Source organism: Megalobrama amblycephala, linkage group LG19 (genome assembly GCF_018812025.1).
Source record: "Megalobrama amblycephala isolate DHTTF-2021 linkage group LG19, ASM1881202v1, whole genome shotgun sequence".
In the NCBI taxonomy this organism is placed as follows: Eukaryota; Metazoa; Chordata; class Actinopteri; order Cypriniformes; family Xenocyprididae; genus Megalobrama; species Megalobrama amblycephala.
Window position 1 is genome coordinate 3,638,672 of NC_063062.1, and position 23,114 is coordinate 3,661,785.

Consider the following 23,114-nt stretch of genomic DNA (forward strand, 5'->3'; position numbering starts at 1 on the left):
TGTCGTTTTGAATTGAAATTATATAATTTACGTTATTAATGTGCTGTAATTCGTACGTTACAGTAATAATTGTTAATATCGTTTGTAGCATATTTGGCATAACAGTAAGAGTGGCACGTCCTGATTTTGCTGAGTTAGATGCGTTCCTGGGTTAACATATTTTGTTGATCCTGGAACAACATTCTAGTCTGAAAATTTAGTCTTAACCCTATTCCTACCCCTAAACCTAACCCTACCCAAAAGTTATCCCAAAAATCAGAGGGAAATGATAGATGAATAACACTGATGTAGAAGCACCAATTCATGATTTTAAGCCTAAACTTGACAGAATCTGTAAACTTGTCCCTCAAATCTGATTGGTTGATCTGAATGTTGTTCCAGGATCAACAAAAATGTTGACCCAGGAACATCTTGAACTCAGCAATATCAGGTTATGCGTAAGAGTGAATGTGTGCATAATGTGAATGAATTTAATGAACCTGCTTACCTGGCTTTCATTTCAGTAAATTCACCTTAGAAAATGATTCATAAACTCAAAGTAAAACGTGTTGCTGTCACTCAAATATTTTTTGTCATATAGCCTATAAAATATATAAAACATTAAAAAAATCTGTATTCCTTTAATTCTCTCCTTTGAACAAGAAAATGTCTGCCAGCCATTGTGTTTTGATATATCTGTGCTCAATAAGTATATTATATTCATGTATATAAGAAATAAAGAAAGAAAGAAAAGGTTTCAAATGGTCCAAATCTTCCAGACATAACGGCTAACAGCAGGTTTTCCTGATCTCTGGGTCATGGTTATTTATTTGCTTATTTCAAAAATGGAAAAAAATAAAAATAAATAAATGTAATACGCTTTGACAGACAGTCAGAGATGCATGAAGGTATTAAGTCATTCAGTGCTCTGAAACGCTTAAAATCAATCCTATACAGTTCAAATTAGCTAGGTACAATGTGGTTTTCCTCCTGGATCTCGTAATCTAATTTGTAAGTGTTTGTGCTTCTTGTAGTTTATCTGTATTTGTCAAAACAGTGTAGTGAATGCATTACAATACTGTCATTTGGCTATACCAATGCATATAACTGCAAGTCATCAGCAAAAAATTATAATTCTTTCATGTGTATAAATTATACTGCCTAGAGAGATCATACACAATCTTTACACCCACAATTTGTTTTTATGTTAAGGCTTTGAATTACTATCTATGATGCTTTTGTCATGTTTGGCAAAGTTATATTTTGAGAAAAAAAATGTTTTCAGGGATCTTAGACAGTATATTATTATTTTACTTGACCACATGGAGTGATGATAGCCATTTTGATCAGATAGTACATTAATTTCCTGACACTTGAGATTCCCATATATCCTGCCCTTTGCATACTTTCTCTCTCTCAGTGTCTGACTCTCTTTATTTCCCTCTCAGGTAATGACCAGGCATAGAACCAACCCTGGAGATGCCGAAGAGAAGAGATATTCTTGCCATCGTGTTAATTGTGTTACCATGGACCCTCCTCATCACTGTGTGGCACCAAAGTGCAATTGCTCCCCTGCTTGCCATCCGAAAGGGTACCAGCCTCTCTTACATACAATGATACAGTATGTGGTGTTGCAGTGCCAATTTTGTTATCAACCAAAATGTGACAAATTTTTGCACAAAGCCTAATAGACTTTCTGATGAACTCAGTGAGTCAATTCATTTGTGCTCATTTGAATATGGTCATGTTAGAAAGAAATTTGCATATAATTATTCTCATTATTTCGTTAAAAAGGAAGTGCTACTAAAGTTATTTTCCTGTTACTTCAATACAAATGTTTTCTCTCTAACCAACCACAAAACCATAAGCTGAACAAGTGTACTTTGTCTTTCAGCTTAGTGTGCTATTTCTTGTGACCTAATTAAAAAAAAATCACTATGCATGTAGATAAAAACAAATCCCACTTTCTAAAGCATCAGCTGAGTTTGAGTTCATGAGCCTCACTTTAAAAGTCCAGTGACTCCAATGAAATTACCCAGCAGCTTCTCATTTATTCAACTGCAGAAGATTTCTCCTATAAAACCACTCTCTGAGGAGCATTTCTGGTGGCTTTAAGTCCAAATGACCAGTTTGCACATCTACAGTTTATTTTAGCACCCACATTAAAACACTTATGTAAGTGGATGATTCACATATACAAGCTGTACAAATGGCCTGTTATTTATGGGGCATTTAGGCCTCACAATCTAATGGCTTCACAACAAACAACTAGTCACTGACCACCCTTAGCTAAACCTACAGGGAGATATGAGCATTTGTAGATCTATACATCTATATATGCATGTCAATAGCATAAGCTTATGGAGATTTACAGATGTGTATTCATAGAACTTATCATGAAGCAATTAACGTGGGTTTGTATGATGCCTAGGAGGCAGTGAACATCTGGACCGTTAATGGAGTGCGCTAATCTACTGGTGCTAAAATGTCTGAAGTGAGAGCAGGGCACTAATTGAACAGTGATAAAGATCTGATATGTGAGGTGCCACCATCATTTCTGCCCTTAATGAGCTATCAGCAGGATTGGATTGGAACTGCCCACACCATCATTTTGTGAAAATATTCTGGAAGATATCTGGTAACACTGTAATTATTTTAGAAATATCATTCCAGCATGCAGGTTTAACAGAATAGTTCAGCCAAAACTGAAAATTCATTCTTTCCAGGAACAAAAAATTAGACATTTTGAAGAATGTACGTACCACTATGTCCTAAAAAGCTCTGAATTTACCTCTGCCCTTAGACTGACGCAAAGACAGCAATTCAAACCCTGCATCCAAATATGCCTATTTCAATACTATATAGTTGGCAAAAAACAGTATGTGTACATATATCTAAATTCATTGTATTCATTAAACAGTAGGCAAAAAGTACCCGGATGACCTACTACCGCATTCTGAAGTGCACATCTAATGGACACTTTGCTATCCCATGAGACCATGGTAGAGGATTTGTGAATGGCAGTGAAGCGATGCAACTGGTCACATGACAGTGATAACATGGCAGATATGGGCTGCATCTGAAAACTTAAAAATGCTGCCTTTGGAGGATGCATTCCAGGGTAGGAAGGCATCAAGGCACATCCAAATCCGATGTTAGCTTCACTTCCTGTCTCCAGAGAGACCTTCATCTGATCAATTAAAAGGATGCATAGATGTTTCTTTCGCTGCCTTTGATATCCCACAATCCTGTGCGTTCCATTCGGTGACAGTTGAGCTAGAAAAAGAAAGATGTATCTGAAAGTTGAAATTTCTGGTCAGTTTGTGTGTAAATGTACGTTTTGACCAACTTCTGATGTCATTTCTAGAGAGAAATTACAACTGTAGTAATTAAATTTTTGTTTAGTTATCACCAAAGCTCGCTCTCTTTTGCTGTAGATCATTAAACTGTAAGCTGCCTTTTCAAAATCAGTTTCGTGAGGTACCTTCGTGAGCAAAAGCTGCCTACAGAGTCATTGCCTATAAGGCAGTGAGGCAACAAGTCAGCTGCCTAAGTTTTCGGATGCAGCCATAGTTTCAAACCAAATGTAGTACCTACAGTGTGCGATTTCAGATTCAATGAAAGTTACTAGGTTTTTAAGGTCATTAGTATATGTTGCCATAGATCAGGAGTCTCCAGTTTTTTGTCCACATTCCTGCAGAGTTTAGCTCCAACTTTCTCCAGTACACCTGCCTGTGTGCTTCTAGCAGTCCCAAAAACCTTGACTAGCTGGTTCAGGTGTGCTTATTCAGGGTTGGAGCTAAACTCTGTCGACCTCGTTGGAGACCTCTGCCATAGACATTGGAATTGTTTCAAAACCATGTTGCTACCTAAACAAGTAGTTATATTCTAATATCAGAATTTTCTGAAACGATTTCTACTGCTGATTACAATAATTTTTTTAGAAGAATTCAAGAATATTAATGAATTTAATATTCATTAAATTCATGATTCATAAATCCACATATTAAAAATGCATGATTATAAGTATTTCAAACCATTCAGGTTGCATTCCAAGTCTTTCAAGGCCAAACAATTGCTTTATGTGAGAAACACCAAATTTGATTATCCGCCGTAACACCCACAAACATTCATGAATTGCTGCCTAAGGAAGCGCTACTACAGCTTAGATGCCAAATGCTATAGTCATGAATAAAGCAAGTCATATTGACATTACTGGTGCTATTATTAGCATTAATATGCATTTATATTAATGTGCTTTTATGCTTTTTATAATTATGCCAAATGATTCTCCAAAAGTTCTCCTTTTCCGCTTCATGAAAGAAAGAAAGTCATCTGGGTTTGGAACGACAGGGAATTTTCACTTTTGTCTGAACTATCCTGTTAAAGGATTAGCTCACTTCAGAATTAAAATTTATAATTTACTCACCCCCATGTCATCCATGATGTCTTTCTTTCTACAGTCGAAAAGAAATTAAGGTTTGTGAGGAAAACATTCCAGGATTTTTCTCCATATAGTGGACAGTTACCAATGGGTTGAAGGTCCGAGGAATAAGGGTTTTATCTAGTGAAACAATCATTTTCTAAAAAAAAAATACAAATTTATATACTTTTTAACCACAAATGCTCGTCTTGCACTGCTCTGTGATGCGCATTATGTAATCACGTTGGAAAGGTCCGCAGTAGGGCGAAAAACTCATCTCATTTTCTCCACCAACTTCAAAATCGTCCGACATCGATGTTTTACCTTTTTTTTTTTTTTAACCACCACCATACCTTGGAATTATCCTATGCCATGTCTAATGACCTGCAGGAGTAAAACTATGATAGAGACATCTTAGTTCAAAATCAACACAGCCTCATGAACTCAGGGATTCATCATAATGCTGAATCCTAAACTTCTATACAGTTCTTGCCAATAGGGCAACCAACATCATGTTAATAAATTTTGCAATGTTCTCCCCAGAAATTACGGACAATCACCTCATGGTCTCAGTCGGCTCTTGAAAGCTCATTCCCATCAGCTCTTTTTCAATAATCTTTTTCCTCAGGGTGTCCCCTGGCATAGTTGCATCAAGTTGTGGACACTTGTCATAATGAAAAACAAGCCATCCTAGGAATGCATTTTCTGGTGAGTGGTATAGAGGAACATTTTTGGGTCAGACTGCTGTAACTTCTCACAGGTCATCCCCCCTTAATGATGCTGCTGGTCTCACAGACATCCGCTCCACTCTCATACCCATCTCACATAAAACACCTCCCATCAGGGTAGATGCCCAGTGGCGGCGATAACCCCCTGCCTTAGGTTGTCCCCTGTCTGGCCAAAGAGGATCTTATCCGTCATTGAGAAATCACCTCATGCACACTGGTAACCACTCTTTCCCATCATGAAATCTTTGACAGTTTTCTTCAACAGAATTAGGTGTTTTCTGGAGCTTAGGGAAGTTGCATTCAAGAGCCACCAGAGCCATTGGACTGCCTAATAGTGTTAAAACATGGAGACAGGTTAATGACAGCAGTATTTAATCACTAAAATCATTAGACATTCTCTGAGCAGCAACATAGTGCTGAGACTATACTCAGTGAATTTAGTTATCACAACTGTCCATTCAGTGTAATGTTCTGCTACATCTGTAACTGGAGCCATCAGCCCTGCACATGGTGGTGACAAAGATCAGACAAAAAGTTACTGGTCATAGAAGAAATTCATCAAAATAGTCACTTCTATCATTCAAGGTCTGTATTACTATTTTACAGACCTCTTATACTCATTGAGTTTTCCTTTGACAAATGTCCCTCTTCATGGCAATAATTTCTTTTAACATCTCTGTGTCCATGATTTTCAACTGAGACACTGTGCTTCACTATAAATAGCTTGTTATCACTTATGACACAGGCTCAGATAGCAACTTTTAGCTGACTTTGAATGAGAGAGACTCTTGAGGAATTCAGGACTAGTACACTGCCTTTTTATAACTTTTAACATCAGACTTTATCTACTGTCTTTTGACTCTGGCCCAGCTTAAGACTTTGCTCACACATCAGAGAATTTAGAAATTACAAATGTCCAGTCAGATCGAGTCTCTGTTACAACTGGCAGTCTCATTTTTGCCATTTAAACCCCCTTCATTTTGACCATCAAAAACCAAACATTTAGAAATTAAAGGTCCTAAATCATTACACTAAGATAGCGATGCGCTCATCACATAAAAAAACATACTTGAGACTGTTCAAATATTTTTCCATAAAGTGAAACATTCTTTCAGAATTTTTATTTTCATAACATTTATTTTTGCTGCTATATTTCTCTTAATTATAGCTACTTATCCCTTATTCCTCTATCAAATAGTTAGTCTGCAGATGCAAAACATATTATCAGTATGGTCTTTACTGTTTTGCAGAACCACAATGGTAGGTTTACCCATATCAACAACTAGGTTGCACCGACAGGCTTATAGCTGCTTTCTCCTTCAACCATTATTATATAAATTGTAGTTCTCTAGACATCTAATGTCATGCATCCATTTAATGGATGAAAAACAAAACTTTTTGTAAGTTACATTCACTCCTCCTTCCCTACATGCCAATTCTTTCTGCATCGACCTTCTTTCCCTTCTGTCTGCTTACATTTCACACGCACACCACTTTCACACAACATCCCCACATCACAGTTCTCTTCTTCAACTCATTCCCTTACGACCCTAAGTCTTATGACACTCAATGTTCCTTCTCTCAGAAAATCATAATATTTGACTAATTTTCCTACATCTTGCATTCATTTTTGGCCATACAATCATCTCATTTCACAAAACACCGGTGTATAATATTTTGCAAGCTTGCTCTGGGACTTCCCCATATTGGCTGTCCCTGACTCTTGTGGATTTCCCCGTTCGGTGCATGCCTAAATAATCTGTTGGATGTCTCCAACAGATCTGACTTTCCCCCTAAGTCTGGCTAGGCAAGGTTGAGCACTGGCTCTACTATACAGTCTCACTTTTACACTCAGAAAGTTCTTGACAGTGCACCTTAACTGCACCTCTCACTTTCTACTCGGAAGTTCTTGACGGCACTAACCGCCTCACTTTTTTACCCGGAAAGTTCTTGATTGTGCACTTAATTGCACCATCTCACTTTCTACTTGAAAAGTTCTTGACCGTACCCTTACGTGATTGCAATTTCTCCCCAGATAATATTGATCAATCTGTGTTTACCCACCCACAGTTTCAATTTCTACCCAGAAATATCTTAACTGCGTTGTATACGCCCGCGTGATCTCAATCTGTCCAGAAATGTCTTAATCACGACCACCGAGTCAGCCGGACTCATCTTTATGGGCTGTCCCATTTTCCAATTTTTACCAAATTTCACTCTTAATCACACTTAAAGGCAGGGTAGGTAAAAAATGTATAAAAAACTTTTTTTTCAAAATTTGTTTAAACTTTATTTATATATCAATACATATTTAAAATGTAAGTACTCTGAAAAAGAAAGTATAAAAATCGAGTGTCTGTAGACCTCTCACGACTGTTTTAAAGACAGCTCATTATTTCCATTCACTCCACCCCCTCCCTTCTGGGCTCCTTCCAAAGCCACGCCCCCAAAACGCATGAACGTGCGACTCCGACCACTGAGCTGGAAGACGCATTATTTACCTGAGACGAGCGGAGAGGAAGGAGCACAGTGCATGTAGTGACATCATGTCAGAATCACATGTAATAAAAATAACTTTATAATTATGAAGATAAACATAATTTAATTCGCTAACGAGTTAGTTATCTATAAGGCAAAGCTAAAAACAGGTTGCATGATACACGTTTTTCCATTACCATCATTTACACTGTGATGAAGATGAATTTCGTGTAAGATTCATAACATATACGTTGTTCTACAGATAAACAGAGTAACATACACTTAAATATCAACTCACAACTGCATTGCAGACACAAAATAATAACACACACATACAACAAAGTGTGTACGACACACACAGATACAAGATAAAGACATCAGTAAACATAGGTAGAGAATATAAAAACAAAACAAAGGCGAAAAAAAACGTGCAGGTAAACTTACAGGTGAACATGGTAAAAGAGTTAGACAGAGGGTAAATATAGTTCTAAGAAAAGTTCCTAGATGCGGAGTAACGTTAGGCCTACTATCTGTTAAACATGTATTTAGTTATCTAAAGCAAAATTATGCACAATTCAACACTATAGCTATCATCTTGAGCTAGGCCTATAGATTATTTATCGTCTCTACTACGGCTCGCTAAGTAATGTTATGTTAGCTATATTACGCAGCTACGTGTGCTAATGACACATGCTTCATGAAAAAATAAACAAAAAAATATGTATGATCAAAATACAAAAAGAAAGATTTACCTGTCCAGCAGAAATAAAGCCATCAAGGAGTCACTTTTCAGCCCCTTGAGTTCCCTCAGTTCTCGCCATCGCTGGAGAGCCACGCCGATATTAACTCGCGTTTTATTTCTTTGTTTATCCAAAGACTTTTTGTTCATTGCCTTTTCTTGTACTGTTATTGTCTTCCTTTTTTTGCCTGGTTTGCCTTCACTGCATAGGCCGGTACTGTGAATTTTGCTTGCTGTTTCTCTGCCATTGTTTTGGTATTCCTAGGATCCATGCCTCTTGAATTCCCCAAATCAAACGTGCACGCGCAAGTGGGCAGGTCATGTGTGGCAAAAGGGTGGTTGCCATGGTTGCGAGAGAGTGACAGCCGCCTAAGCCAATCCTGTGTTTCGTCCCGGATGGAAATAATGAGCTGTGTTTAATACAGATTAAACGGTCTAGAGTCACTCGATTTTTATACTCTTTTTATCAGAGTTCTTACATTTTAATTATGCATGTATATATATAGAAAGTTTAAACAAATTTGGAACAAAATTTCTTACCTACCCTGCCTTTAATCACAAAATTTTAATTCCCCATAAAATTTTGATTTATCTCTTACCTGAGAGTCTTGATACCACCTGGGTTCGTTTACTGATTCCAGTGGTGTTTCCCTCTGGACCCTGGCGGTCGGCCCCTCATCCCTCAATCGGGGTAGGGCTGAAACTTGTTTTCAGGGTGATCAGCCACCTCCCGCTCTCGAGTCCAAAAGGCACATGCAAGGAATCCCACTCTTCTGACACCAAATTGTTGTGATAAAATAAAAACAACTCTTGCTGCATAAGAGACAAACACGTCCAATTGTCTTTCAAGCAAAGGTTTTATTTCTTGCAAGAAAGGTCAGAGAGTCATACAGAAACACAAGTAGCTGCAGAGTGTAAGACAAAGAATGAAAGCTTCCCCTCACTTTTATATCTCTAACCTTCAAGGCTGAAGCCTCCGTCCTTTTACCATTCAATTCAATTCAATTCACATTTGTTTGTATAGCGCTTTTCACGTTACATATCATTTCAAAGCAGCTTTACAGAGAATGCATGTCAACATCACAATTTAAGAATGCAGTTAGCAAATAATGTAATAATTTAGGCAATTAATTTACAATCACTGTTAGCAGTTTAACTGAAGGTAGAATCAATGAGCTCCTGGAAAAATGAATTACATTAACAATAATTAGGATATAGAAATTGGGCAATGTGCATGTTGATCCAGATGATTGCGTCTTCTGAAGTCCTCGCAGGAGTTGGCGCCGTCTCTTCATAGGTGTTGGTCATTATTAGGAACCATATTAGGAACATGTTTACCAATTCAGTGTTTTTCCACCTGTCACCCAAAGAGTGCATACTTAAGCACTTCTGAGAAAAACAAAATCATTTAACCATAAGCATATAAGTAAAATCAAATGGAAATTTTAAAGAAACTCAAAATTTCTTCCACAGTCTGTACTTCCGTCTACGTCACGGCTGACCTTTGCAACGTGAATATGTAATGCGTGGCGCATCGCAGAGCTAGTGCAAGACGAGCATTTGTGGTTAAAGTATATAATTTTTATGTTTTTTTAGAAAATTACAAATCATTTTACTAGATAAGACCCTTATTCCTCGTCTGGGATCGTGTAGAGCTCTGCACTGAAACTGCAATTTGGCCTTTGACCTGTTGGTAGCCACTGAAGTCCACTATATGGAGAAAAATCCATAAAAACCTTGATTTCTTTTCGACTGAAGAAAGAAAGACATAAACATCTTGGATGACATGGGGGTGAGTAAATTATCAGGAAATTTGAATTCTGAAGTGAACTGATCCTTTAAGAATTCAAGAGCAGATCATGCAGAACCTGTGCTTTATGGGTTTGAATCAGTGCCATCTACCACTATAGAGTAACGGTATTATGATCTCCTGTATTATGGTTCCTGCTCTCACCCTCTCCAGTCTGTCGCCATCTAGTAAAAGAGATCTTAATCATACCAGAGCGACTAACCATCCACCGACAACGGCTAGCAGGTACTTCTCTAAGGTTTGAGGCATGCATCAGACATAAAGAGAGCAGCCCTGGAGTGTGCTAATGTCTTAATTCTCTTTCTCTGTCTGGCAGATGACGGGACGGAGACTAGGCATGAGACCGGCCCAGCCACGGACTCAAAGGAATACTGCTCACAAGACAAGGACATAGTGGAGGTGGTCCGTACAGAATATGTGTACACAAGACCTCCGCCCTGGTCCGATGTATTGCCCACCATTCACGTCATTACCCCGACATACAGCCGCCCGGTGCAGAAGGCAGAGCTAACACGATTGGCCAACACCTTCCTCCATGTGCCCAACCTGCACTGGATCCTGGTGGAGGACTCTCAGAGGAGAACCCCTCTGGTCACGAGGCTTCTGAGGGAAACAGGGCTGAACTACACACACCTCAATGTGGAGACCCCACGGAACTACAAGCTGCGAGGGGACACGAGAGATCCCAGGATTCCACGTGGCACCATGCAGAGGAACCTGGCTCTGAGATGGCTACGGGAGACTTTCAACTCCAACAGCAGCCAGGCGGGAATCGTCTACTTTGCAGATGACGATAATACGTACAGTTTAGAGCTGTTTGAGGAGGTGAGTTAAGATGGGTGTTGCAGTTTTCCCCATCTGAAAGGATACATAAATTGTGTATTGTAACATCAATTAATGGGTTTTGGTAAGTGACTGCATCAGTGGAGTAAGTAGACTTACTACATTGATTAAATAATAGCTTTGTTTGAGTGCTTCAAGTGCATAATCATTTGACTTGGCATATTATATTCCCATCACTCTCCTACTGCAAATTATCCTCAAAGAAAGTGAAATATTCATCATCATATTCCTATTATGCTATTTTAAAGGGTCCTCATTTTGTTCTGAAGTTCTCCTACGGGAGGTTTACATGCATACAAGGTCAAAAAACACTTTAATTTTCTCATAATATACATTGATTGCACATCACCTCTCAAAGAGTCTGAAAACAGTTCGTTCGAAGATACAGTCTCGTACACACAAAGCCAGATCTTTCCCTATCCGATCTTTTTTTTTTCCTTGTCTCAAGAAATATCAGTGTACACACAAAACCGCTGAAACTGACTCAAAACAATGTAGTATACATGCCAGACCAGTATGTGGCACTGTAATTCTGCCACAGAGATACACTTAAAACAGAGAATAAGACTTGGAGCATGCGCATAAACCTTGCGCGCTGTATACAAGCTTTAGTAAATCTTAGAAATAACGCTTTATTTTGGCTCAGTAGCTGACTAGGTGTCTGACTAGGGTCGACACGTGGGGTGACGACATCGTTTCACAAAATATACGGATAGGCTGTACACACGAAAACGCAAGGTCGGTGTTTTCAGATTTATCCACTCTGGGACCCGGTTTCAAAAAATATCGGATTCACGTTCTGAAATTCACTCTGGATTCATCTGGATGAAACGCCTATCCTATTTTTGCGTATACACCTAAATGCGTCTCCCTGTGGATGGGGCCCAAAATCCTCCTTTCTGCGAGCTTACTCTCCCAGGTGAAAAAAAAAGTACATTTCTATAATATACTTAAAGTGCTCTATTTTCGCGCACTAATTTTGTGCTTAATATACTAAAAATTCTTTAGTACTTCTTAAGATCATCTTAAGAACATCTAAGTGTGCTCAACTGTGCTATTTTGAGACACCATAAAATATGAACTAAAATGTGCTTTTAATATACTATCTCTGTATTTAAAAAATGTATTTAGATATCACTTATAGTACATTTGAACCCACAGTGTACTACAAGTGGTAGCTAAATATATTTTTTAAATACAGAGACAGTATATTAAAAGCACATTTTAGTATTTCATGGTGTCTCAAAATAGCACAGTTGAGTACACTTAGATGTTCTTAAGATTATCTTAAGTACTAAAGAAGAATTTTTAGTATATTAAGTACAAAAATAGTGTGTGAAAATAGAGCACTTTAAGTACATTATATTCACCTGGGCTGCTCTGATTGGTAAGATGGCCCAATCTGTTGTGATTGGTCTACCGCTTACAACGTGTGACGGAAACAAAACGCCTATTCCCATATCTGAATTTCAGCTCCGGGGGCTTCTTTTATGTTCCACAGAAGAAAGAAAGTCACTATCCAAAAACATGTTTGGAAAGGTTTGGAAACATGAATAAAGTCATGTTAATGATGACAGAATTTTCACATTTGGGTAAATATTATTTGGGTCTTGTAATGCTACAGGAAGGAAAATACCGGTCAGGACTTCCTTATGCTTCTGAATGGCATTCACCACATGAAAACATCTTTTGACTTTTGAGATGCTGCTCTGAAAAGAAAAATCATTGATAGTGGGTGGTAAAAAATGATCAGGCACATACTTCTGAAACACTGGCAACAAAAGACACAAGACTATAATTAGGGTTGAACAAAAGCTGCCATTTCTGTTGATATATGTGGGTTGTACATTTTAAAAGATTAATACACACTTAACATACTTTCAATAGCATGGTACTTTGCAATAGAATGCAGATTTTGCAACTTAGTTGCCTTTTATATCAGGTCTGGCCTTTAATAATATGCATATAGTATCATATTAATATATAACATGATTTGTTATGAACATGAATCAGTGTTGATCTATAGAGCAACAAACTTAATTACATTCTAATTTTATTATAAATTTTAATGTGCGAGAGACTATGAAAATCTAGCTGATTACATCCAGCTTTCATTCAAGTTAAATTAATATTCTATCTTTGTTTAATGCACATTTTAATTTTTAAACAAATTAGTTTGAGATCAAACAATAATTGGCGGACTCCATGCAGTACCGCCACAGATCCCCTATGGTCTGTGGACTCTGTTGAAAATCCTTGCTCTAAATATTAAATCTTAGAAAATGTATCAGAGTTTGTAATTTAAATATAATGTATTTAAATAGCAATATTCTGAAGATAAACTAGTTTCAACCCCACTCTGGGTTGTTCCTATCTAACTTAAATGAGCCATAGACAGTTGTGTGTGGCCTAAAATCAATGACCTAAAATGAGAAAACATCACACAGAAGAGCCAGTAATACTTTTTACCTTTTAAAATGAAGATATAGTAACAGTTCATGAAATATGCATTTGGCCTTGTTTAAAACAACCATGCCTGCCAGTGTGTATTAATTATTAAGCTCTTATTAAAAATGCTTAGGCAAGCACTCTGAACGAAAGGGTTTATTTACAGATGCTGTGTATTTTTACCCCCAATCTCCTGGGTTTCTTTTCCACTATTGACTCTGCTGTAAGTGCTCTGAGCTCAAGGGACACAAGCCATTTTCCCCTCTCCTCTGTGACTACTTTGACTCGACAGAATCATTTCAACATGTCCTATTCTGAATAATGAGTCATCTGTATGTACGTCTAGGTCAGGCCTTCTCCAAAAAAGGTGGATGAGAAGAAAATCTACTGTACAAAAATAAAACGAAACATATAGTATAAAAAGCATAGTGTGGGGTAACTACACAAAACGTATATAGGAGACAGTGCCTCTACATCTTTGTGACTGGCTGATTACTCTCCTAAGTGTTGGAAACATTAAACAACTATTCATCAAATAATCCAGAAAAAAAATGTATCATGGTTTCCACAAGCAAAGCAGCATATTAGAATGATTTCTGAAGGATCATGTGACACTGAAGACTGGAGTAATGATGCTGAAAATTCAGCTTTGCATCACAGGAATAAATTACATTTTAAAGTATATTCACATAGAAAACAACTATTTTAATTTTAATAATATTTCACAATATTACTGTTTTTACTGTATTTTTTGATTAAATAAATGCAGCCTTGGTGAGCATAAAAGACTTCTTTCAAAAACATTAAAGGGTTAGTTCACCCAAAAATGAAATTAATGTCATTAATTACTCACCCTCATGCCGTTCCACACCCGTAAGACCTTCATTCATCTTCGGAACACAGTTTAAGATATTTTTGATGAAATCCGATGGCTCAGTGAGGCCTGCATAGCCAACAATGACATTTCCTCTCTTAAGATCCATTAATGTACTAAAAACATTTAAAACAGTTCATGCAAGTTCAGTGGTTCTATGTTAATATTATAAAGCGTCGAGAATACTTTTTGTGCGCCAGAAAAACAAAATAACGACTTTTCAACGATATATTGATGGGCCGATTTCAAAACACTGCTTCAGAGCTTTACAAATCGACAAATAAAACGACAGGTCATGCAAAAAGTGTGGGGGACGAATTTGCGTTTTATAAAAAGTAATCTACGCCCTTGTCTCATGGTATAAGTCCACTTCACATCACCATCTATTGGTTCTCTTCATTTCCTCAGTTCAGAATTCAGCGTGAAACGCTTTAAATGAGGCAAAAAGCAGAAAACAGCCGTTCATTATGTGAAACTAGGGCAGCCTCAGCCCTCCCCAATGACAGCTAGTTTAGAAAAGATTAATGCCCGAATCTGCAACGAGCATGCATCCTTTTCAACAGTTTCCGATTCCAGTTGTTTTTGTTTCCGCCAACAGGTACAAAAAACGTCACTCTCTTTCTTTAATGAAAAATGGCAGTGGCACAATATAATATTAGTAGCTCAGGAAGTAATCAGATTGAGGGTGACATTTTGGCCAGGACTGTTCACTTAATGCCTTATATGGTGGGGAAGGGTCACAGTTAATTACATGAGCTGGATTTGGATCAATGTGGACAGCCTATAACAGTTCAGTCAGCAAAACCATCCTTTACATTTAGCTGAGTCTTAATTTATTTTTTTATTTTTTCAGACACATACAGTAGTGAGCGAGTGGTTTTCGTAAATTAGAAAGATGCACATTGTTCCTTTCAATCTATAGTCCATATATAGGTCTTTGTAAAAGCTCCCCTTGGATACAGTGGAAGATGCATTATGGGTATTAAGACAACTGCTTCACTGGCCCGCTCTAGCCTTCACTATTCATTAGGCAGTTTCCTTTTATGATGTGGACCACTTGCGCTGGGCGGCACACAAAGCATTTGGATGTAGAAGTGTAGGGAGCGTTTGAAGCGGGAAGATTAAAGGAGGATCTGTCCCTCTTTCTCTTTCTTACTTATTCTCTGTCATTCACCAATCTCTGTTTACCTCCCGTGACCTGCTTAGGATGAATCCTAAGATCTGTTTGTTTGTATGTGAATTTCCGCACTGTCCAAAACATGATCTGCAGTCCTGGTGTGTCTAATCAGGCCTGAGCCTGTGCTGCCACTTAGAGAAATCACACTATAAACAGCAGGTGAACTGCCATGGACATGATGAAAGCTTTGTTGCATGTTTGTACAACAGGGCTGAAAGTCCCCCAGGGTACAAGGCCATTTTATTTTTATTTCCGTCCAAAACAGAATTTTTTATGAATTCTTATGCTCACCAAATTTTTGCATTTTTTTTAATCATTTAATATAACTATTTTCTATTTTAATATAGTTTCAAATGTATTTTCAAGTGATGGCTAAAGCTGCATTTTCAATTTTCATTCTTTGAAGAAAAGAAAGAACAGCATTTTTTTAAAAAATGGAATTCTTTTGTAACATTATAAATAACTTTACTGTCACTTTTGATCAAATATATGCATCCAAGCTGAATAAAAATGTTAAAATTTTACTGAATCCAAACATTTGAACAGTAGCGTATGTAGCCAATGAGAATCCCTGACCCCATCATAATATATATATATATATATATATATATGGTCAGGTCAAAGTGTCAGAATAGTTTTTGGTTCCAAATTTTACTGGTAGTCCACTGTATGAAGAATTTAGGTATAATATGTCACAGTTTACTTTATTTTGCTATCCTCACTTACATAAATGATGTATAGTGTCCTGCAACCACAAGTAAAAATATATCTAAAATACCTGAATAATTTTTGGTTTGACTGTATATATATATATATATATATATATATATATATATATATATATATATATATATATATATATATATATATATAATATATAAAGGTTTTTGTAGCCTAAATAATAGAAACTAAAAAAGAAAAATAAATAATCTCTCTCTTTTCTGCAGATGCGATCAACTCGTAAAGTGTCGGTGTGGCCTGTAGCGTTTGTTGGAGGTTTACGGTACGAGTCTCCAAAGGTTAATGCAGCAGGAAAAGTATATGGCTGGAAAACAGTATTCGACCCTCACCGGCCCTTTGCCATCGACATGGCAGGGTTTGCCATCAACCTGCGGCTCATTCTGTTTAAGCCTCAGGCCTACTTCAAGTTACGAGGGGTGAAGGGAGGCTACCAGGAGAGCAGCCTGCTCAGAGAGCTGGTCACTCTCAATGACCTGGAACCCAAAGCGGCCAACTGCACTAAGGTGAGGAGACATTTTACAATGCCATTATTTACTCATTCTCATGTCGCTGTTCCAAACCTATTTGCAGTTTTTCCAGTAAAACACAAACGGAAAGTTATTGTTTTTTCACGCGATGAGTCACATGCACTACGAGCGTATGCACAAATGTGTGCATGAAATCTGCATACTAAACTTTTCACAAACAAATCATGTTTCACCAATAACTTTCATACTAAAATTTATTCTGATTTTATTAAAAAAATGTTGGAACAAATGAAATCCCATTCATGCAAAAATCACATACTCTGGTTGGCCTTATGAATAAAATTGGATATTTCAAACATTGATATTTCATCTTAAATATATTTCATCATATACAGTGAAAGAGTATGCTGCGTTACAGCTTGAGCTGCAAGGTTTCTTTGTATAACAATAACGTATGTACAGCTGGCTAATGAGAGGTCTGTAATCTGGGTCTGTATAAAAGGTATTTCAACTAGTTTTGCTGACATTTTTCAAGACAAATTCTCCCATGCTTACAAGTACTAAATAATCCACACAATTATTAGTGAATGAGACCCAGTGGTTTCATTTGGAACATTATAGAGCTGATTAAATAATGAGCTTTTATGTTTAGTTGAACTACTCATTTTATACATGGAGCCAAGTCTCTCTCTTCCAAAAAACACCCAAGGACAACTGTTAAAAAAATTCTCTCACTGTTGTATCACAGTGTCTCACTCTCCCTGTACTAGCTTGTATTTTCTCAGCAATTCTGGAACAATTTGTTGCGGTGCTTCTCATGTTACTGACTCAACAGGGTGAATCACTTCTGTTGTAGTATTCATGATTTGTCACTTTGGAAAAAAAAGTCTTATAAATGTAAATGTGTGACACAAAAGTGTGAATGTGCATGAGAGTGTGTACCTATTGAAAAAACCCCTTGCTAATTAGTGTTTTAATTGGTGATTTGTGCAGTGACTGACTAATTGATGCATTAATTGATGTTACTGAGCTCAGGGATGTCATACTGAAGACTAGGATTTAACCATTTAGAGGCAGACAAACCAGAACCAGTTCCTGGACTTGCTGTCCATTTACCCCACAGAAAAGAACAGGCAGGCTAAGTGGAAGTGGGGCCCCACAGACCCATCTCCACATAATTATAAATTATTTATGAGGGGCAATGAGCAGGATGACGCTGGTTTCTGAAAGACATCAACAAGGGAGATGGAAAAGAAAAGATGAGTCAGACAGTGTTTCTTCCTTTGGACATTAACAACAATTTCCCTGAAGTTTAATGAGGCAGAGGATTATTTTTTGTTCCGATTGCTTCATCTTGATGGCATAAATAGGTAGAGTAAAATACAATGCACATTCAGTGTTTGACATTAATGCTTGTCTGGAGCAACTTTATTTTTTGAAGGGGCAAATGAAAATGAATTTAACTTGCCTGACCATACAAGTAGCCAGTTTAAAACGTCAATAACACAAAATAAGTAACTAAGCACAGAAACTTCAACCTGATTTAATGAATGATTCTGATTTAATTATATTCAGTGTAAACGGCGACTGATTGTGAGGATTGAGTTGAATCTCGCGAAGCCTGTGTATAAGAGAGACTGTCATGGAGAAATCAAAACAAATAGGTGCAACAGCACACACAAAGAAACTCACAGAAGCTTATTGAAACATATTACTATACATTTTTATAACATGATATAGTTAAGCAACATCACATGACCAAGAGTAGTGCTTCCCATCACAATTGCAAATGTCACATTGATTTTATACAATGGTTCAATTAACAAATACTTCAGACAGGACCACTTTGGCAAGTTACTTGAGTTTATTTAAACACAATTTATCTTTGGTGGTATGGTTCCTTATGGGGGTACTTGCTCTAAAATTAATTAAACATACAAGAGCTTTAACATTAACTCCCTGGAACCATCAGCTTGGAAATAGGAGGACAATTAAGACACTTAGTAATGTCTTTAAAAGCAAACAGTGGTAATCGTGTAGATGTGGCAGTGGGACGTCTAAACTGTAGCTTGGTTATGAGGATGAGTGTCTCTCAGCAGTGAGGTCCATGCCAGCCAGGCCTCGAAAGCCTTAGTAATCTGAAACAAAAGAAGACGACAACCAGAAGGTGCACAGTAATATGCTCATGCTTATAATGGGGAGGGAGGGTTGCGAGCAGTTTGAGCATACTTACCGAGCAGTAATGCCAGTAATGGTATATATGTGCCGTGTCTAATAGGAGAACGGTAGTGAATGAAGCGATTTGACAGCTGACCGCATCAGCTGGTCGCAGCACTATGTCTGGCCTGACTGAACTAATGCTGTGGTCGATTTAATATTCAGTGACTTATATTTTAGGCACAATATTGAATTTCTCCATTTTGCCAACGAAAATAGTTGTAAACAAAGCTACAGCAGAGCAGTTGCCATCTCTGAGTAACACAATGAATGATTCAGTGTTTTTAATGAATCAGGTGAGTCAATGATTCAATGACCCATTCATGAAGACAGTGGGTGAATTAAATCTGGAAGTGAGCATCCCTATGCCCTAACTCACTCCGTTTGGAAGACACTTGTTGAAGGAACAATAATATACAACGTAATTTCCTCATTATCTTTACCTGGAATATTACTATGAAAACAGTGCGTCATCCATCACCCCATTAGATATTCTTACAACAGGACTTTGTTATTATTGCTGTTTATACATTAAGTCAAACTCTCCCGCCATCTACCTTTAAAATGAATTGCAAGGAATCACCACCCAGGGTCGCATGACCATAAACGGTAAAATTACTTTCTTATCACATGTACCCTTAGCTAACAGACTTGTGGAAGGGCCCTTGAAGGCATTCAGATATTTAATTTTGCTTTCCCCTACACATGGCATCCCCTTCCCAAAGTGCCCTACAAGGGTGCAAAAATGCCATTTGGAATTTTCCCAGTCTCTTGCTTCATTCCTGAATGAATCAGCCATTTGAACAAATTGGCTGAATTAATGACTCATTCATTAAGACAGTCACTTGCTGCCACCTACTGGTTGTTTAGTTCATGTAGTGGTTTAATTAAAAGTATCATTACATTTTTCCCAACATTTGATATTTCTTTATGCAGCTGTAAGTTAGCAGCGTAAATGCATTCATGCTACCTTTGTGCATCTTTAAACATTCTAAATAGTAAATGCCACTTAAAATGCAAATGTTTCCTCTACAGTGGAAAGATGGATTTTGTTGATGCTGATACATACCTAAGGTGTTTTGCAGAATTGCGCACACTGGATGCAAAACGCCAAGTCTTTAAAATAAGAAAACATTTCAGAATCCTGGATTATAATTCATTATGATTGTCCCAAATTGTTAATGTGCATAAAGAATTCATCCTAGTCTTTAAGATTGTACATTTTAATATTAGAAACAGTAGAGCTCAACTAAAGTTGTATTCATTGACAGAATGGTAGTAGCATTATACAAGTTGTATTTGGAATAAAAACTATGTTCAATTTGGTGGAAATTATGCTAAGAACTTCAAAACAAGTCAGCCATGTCAGGCTAATTAACAGTCCAAAGTTTTACATATCGATGCCAATTAAATTAAGGTTATCATAACGCTACTTTACGAGATTCTTCCGTTAAGGCATGCGGGCAGATCTAGTGGAGAAAAAAGGTGGATTTTCACCAAAATGTGAAGATTTTATTTTGCATCTATGTAAATTTACTGATAAAATGTAAGAATTTGACATGAAAGTTTTTTTTAAAAATCCTCAGCACTTCAGATCTGTAGCCAGAGAAATGTTTTCATCGAGATGTTCCATGCTAAATTTGGATATACGCTGTGGATGGTATAGTGTTGCTGGGGAGGAACTTCATATCTGTGAGTGTTTGTGAGCATTACTGTGTAGGAGTGCACATTCTAGGACAGAAAGTTAGCTCAAAGAAAAATAGAAAGACAGATGGAGCAAAAACTATTCTGAAAACAAGACTTAAAGGGATAGTTCACCCAAAAATGAAACCATGATTTACTCACACTCAAGCCATCCTAGGTGTATATGACTATCTTCTTTCAGACGAACACAATCGGAGATATATTTAAAAATATCCTGGCTCTTCCAAGTTTTATAATGATTTTGCTCTATCCTCTGCACTGCCACATTCGTCATTACATCACGTGTCGGGTCAGAGGTTACTCTTCTGCCACAAATCAATTAATAAAGTTTTAAATGTGGATATTGCTTCACTTCAGAAGGCCTTTATTAACCCCCTGGAGCCGTATGGATTATATTTATGATGGATGGATGCATTTTTGGATGCAAATTCCACCCCCCATTCACTACCATTATAGCTATAAGCTTGGAAGAGCCTGGATATTTTTAAATATATCTCCAATTGTCTTCATCTGAAAGAAGATGAGCTTGAGGGTGAGTAAATCATGGGATAATTTTCATTTTTAACTAAGAGATCAAATCTAACAGTTGGGTCAATGACAAAGACAGTTATTCCAACCCAATCATTTTTTCTTTAACCCCTCTTTTTATTGAAAAATGTATTTGATTTCAGACATTAAAAACATTGAATAATCATAATGTTTCTATCCAAAGCTGTGAATTTAACTTGTGTGCAAAATTGGAAAATTGCATAAAACATTTGTGAGTAAAGCAGCGTTTCCTCCCATGTGTTCAAGAGAACAAAATCGTCACTTCCTGGGAAACTGGCGCAACATAACTGTAATAAAAATGGAAGTGGCTGCAATCAGGGAACCCACTGTGGCTCTTTTTTTCTAAATAATAAATTACCTGAGATAATAAATTGTTTACAATTTCAATGTATTTTTGAATACAAAAATATAAAAAAAGGCCATGATATCTTTGACCCGGCATTGTGAAGCAGTTCATCATGACAACAAATTATCCACTCTCCACTCCATAAACCATAATGTGTTTTTTCTTTATTATTATTATTATTACAGATTCTTGTGTGGCACACACGGACGGAAAAACCTGTCCTGGTGAATGAAGGCAAGAAAGGCTTCACAGACTCAAACGTGGAGATCTGACATCTGCTTCAACATCGGTAATGAAAAAGCAATCTGTTCAGTCTTAATCACAGTGTCACTGAGCGAATATGGGGTCATCGAAGGACACTAGACCATGTGTTTAAAATGCATCTGGCCCTGCTAAGTGACAGAAGCGTGGCTCTGTACAGATGTACCACTGAACACTCCTCTTACTTTGTGTTGCAGGGATGCTTCCAGCAGGACCCAAAAGGGAAAGGCAGGGAGTTATTACCAACTACCAACATTTTTGAACAGTTTGGATGTATTTTCCTGTAAACCACACCTAAATGAGCTCAACAACATGGACCTATTATTCTAAAGCACAGATAAGTCTTTTTTTAAAGGCAATATCGTCAGTATTTTGCGCGAACAAAACCAGTGGGCACTAGCCACGCAGAGACTGAAAGAAAATTGTGATGTATATTGATGAGGGAACAACTGTTCTAACTGCTCACTTCCAGGATTTTATGAACTCTGCATTACGAAGAGACAAAAAATGGTTACAACAGTCTGAAAGGCTGACCGAGAGCGAACGGTCATCCGTTTAAGAACGTCGATGTTCCTTCGTGTCTAACAGACTGATACTTAAACATAAAGAAGGGAATGTCTTCTTTTTTTACATAATATGTATTATTATTACATTTGTTTTGTTGTTTACATCACTGTCTTGCTAGCACAGCACTACTGATATTTTGCCTCAATTCAAGTTCAGCGTTACTCTGCGGTATTAAACCAGTTCTATCATATAGCAGGGCTAGCTGCTATACTGGATTTAGCAATTACAACGTTGTAACACGGTCCTCGTCACTAAGACCTAAATGATATGAATAGCACTTGAATTTGTTCCTGTGTGTCCATTGTTCCTGTTAGGACATGCGTTGTAAATATAACTTAAAGATGAACAATCAGAGACTTTAAAATAAAGTGATCTAGCATTCAACAGAACAAGCGATGTAACTACTGTATTTGTACTTGAGTTTAAAGTAAGAATCCATAGTTTTAGTTTACTATTACGACATCCATAATCCTTCACTCATGTTCAGAGAGGTCATGCCAAAGGAGACGGAGCAGATGGGTATAGGGTTTCACAATGTTAGTCTTCAGTATTAATTGGGCTAGCCTCCGAGAGCCGCACAGAGCTCGCCTCAGTAAATATTCAGACGAATTTATATGTCAAACTGAAGCTTTGGGCTTTGCAGAGGGGATCTGTCTTGAAGATATGTTGCTGTACTAATGAAGCTAATGCTGAGACACCTGGGAATCTAGAGCGAACAAAATCTCTGCATAGCTATTTTCTTATATCAAAAACCGAGCATGTG

General features: G+C 37.4%; 1 protein-coding gene across 4 annotated transcripts in view; it reads left to right on the forward strand.

Moving 5' to 3' along the window:
- Positions 1 to 22,740, forward strand: part of b3gat1a (beta-1,3-glucuronyltransferase 1 (glucuronosyltransferase P) a) — a 25,162-nt gene extending 2,422 nt beyond the window's left edge. For 2 of the 4 annotated variants that reach the window (XM_048167936.1, XM_048167937.1), the window contains exons 2-7: positions 1,428 to 1,570; positions 10,311 to 10,382; positions 10,474 to 10,982; positions 16,447 to 16,743; positions 21,709 to 21,812; positions 21,982 to 22,740. In XM_048167936.1, the coding sequence (XP_048023893.1) occupies positions 1,459 to 1,570; positions 10,311 to 10,382; positions 10,474 to 10,982; positions 16,447 to 16,743; positions 21,709 to 21,795 (1,077 nt within the window). In that variant the 5' untranslated portion in view covers positions 1,428 to 1,458 and the 3' untranslated portion in view covers positions 21,796 to 21,812; positions 21,982 to 22,740. The remainder of the gene's footprint in view (positions 1 to 1,427; positions 1,571 to 10,310; positions 10,383 to 10,473; positions 10,983 to 16,446; positions 16,744 to 21,708; positions 21,813 to 21,981) is intronic. The other 2 variants (XM_048167938.1, XM_048167939.1) reach the window with 2 other exon arrangements.
- Positions 22,741 to 23,114: the final 374 nt, after the last annotated feature.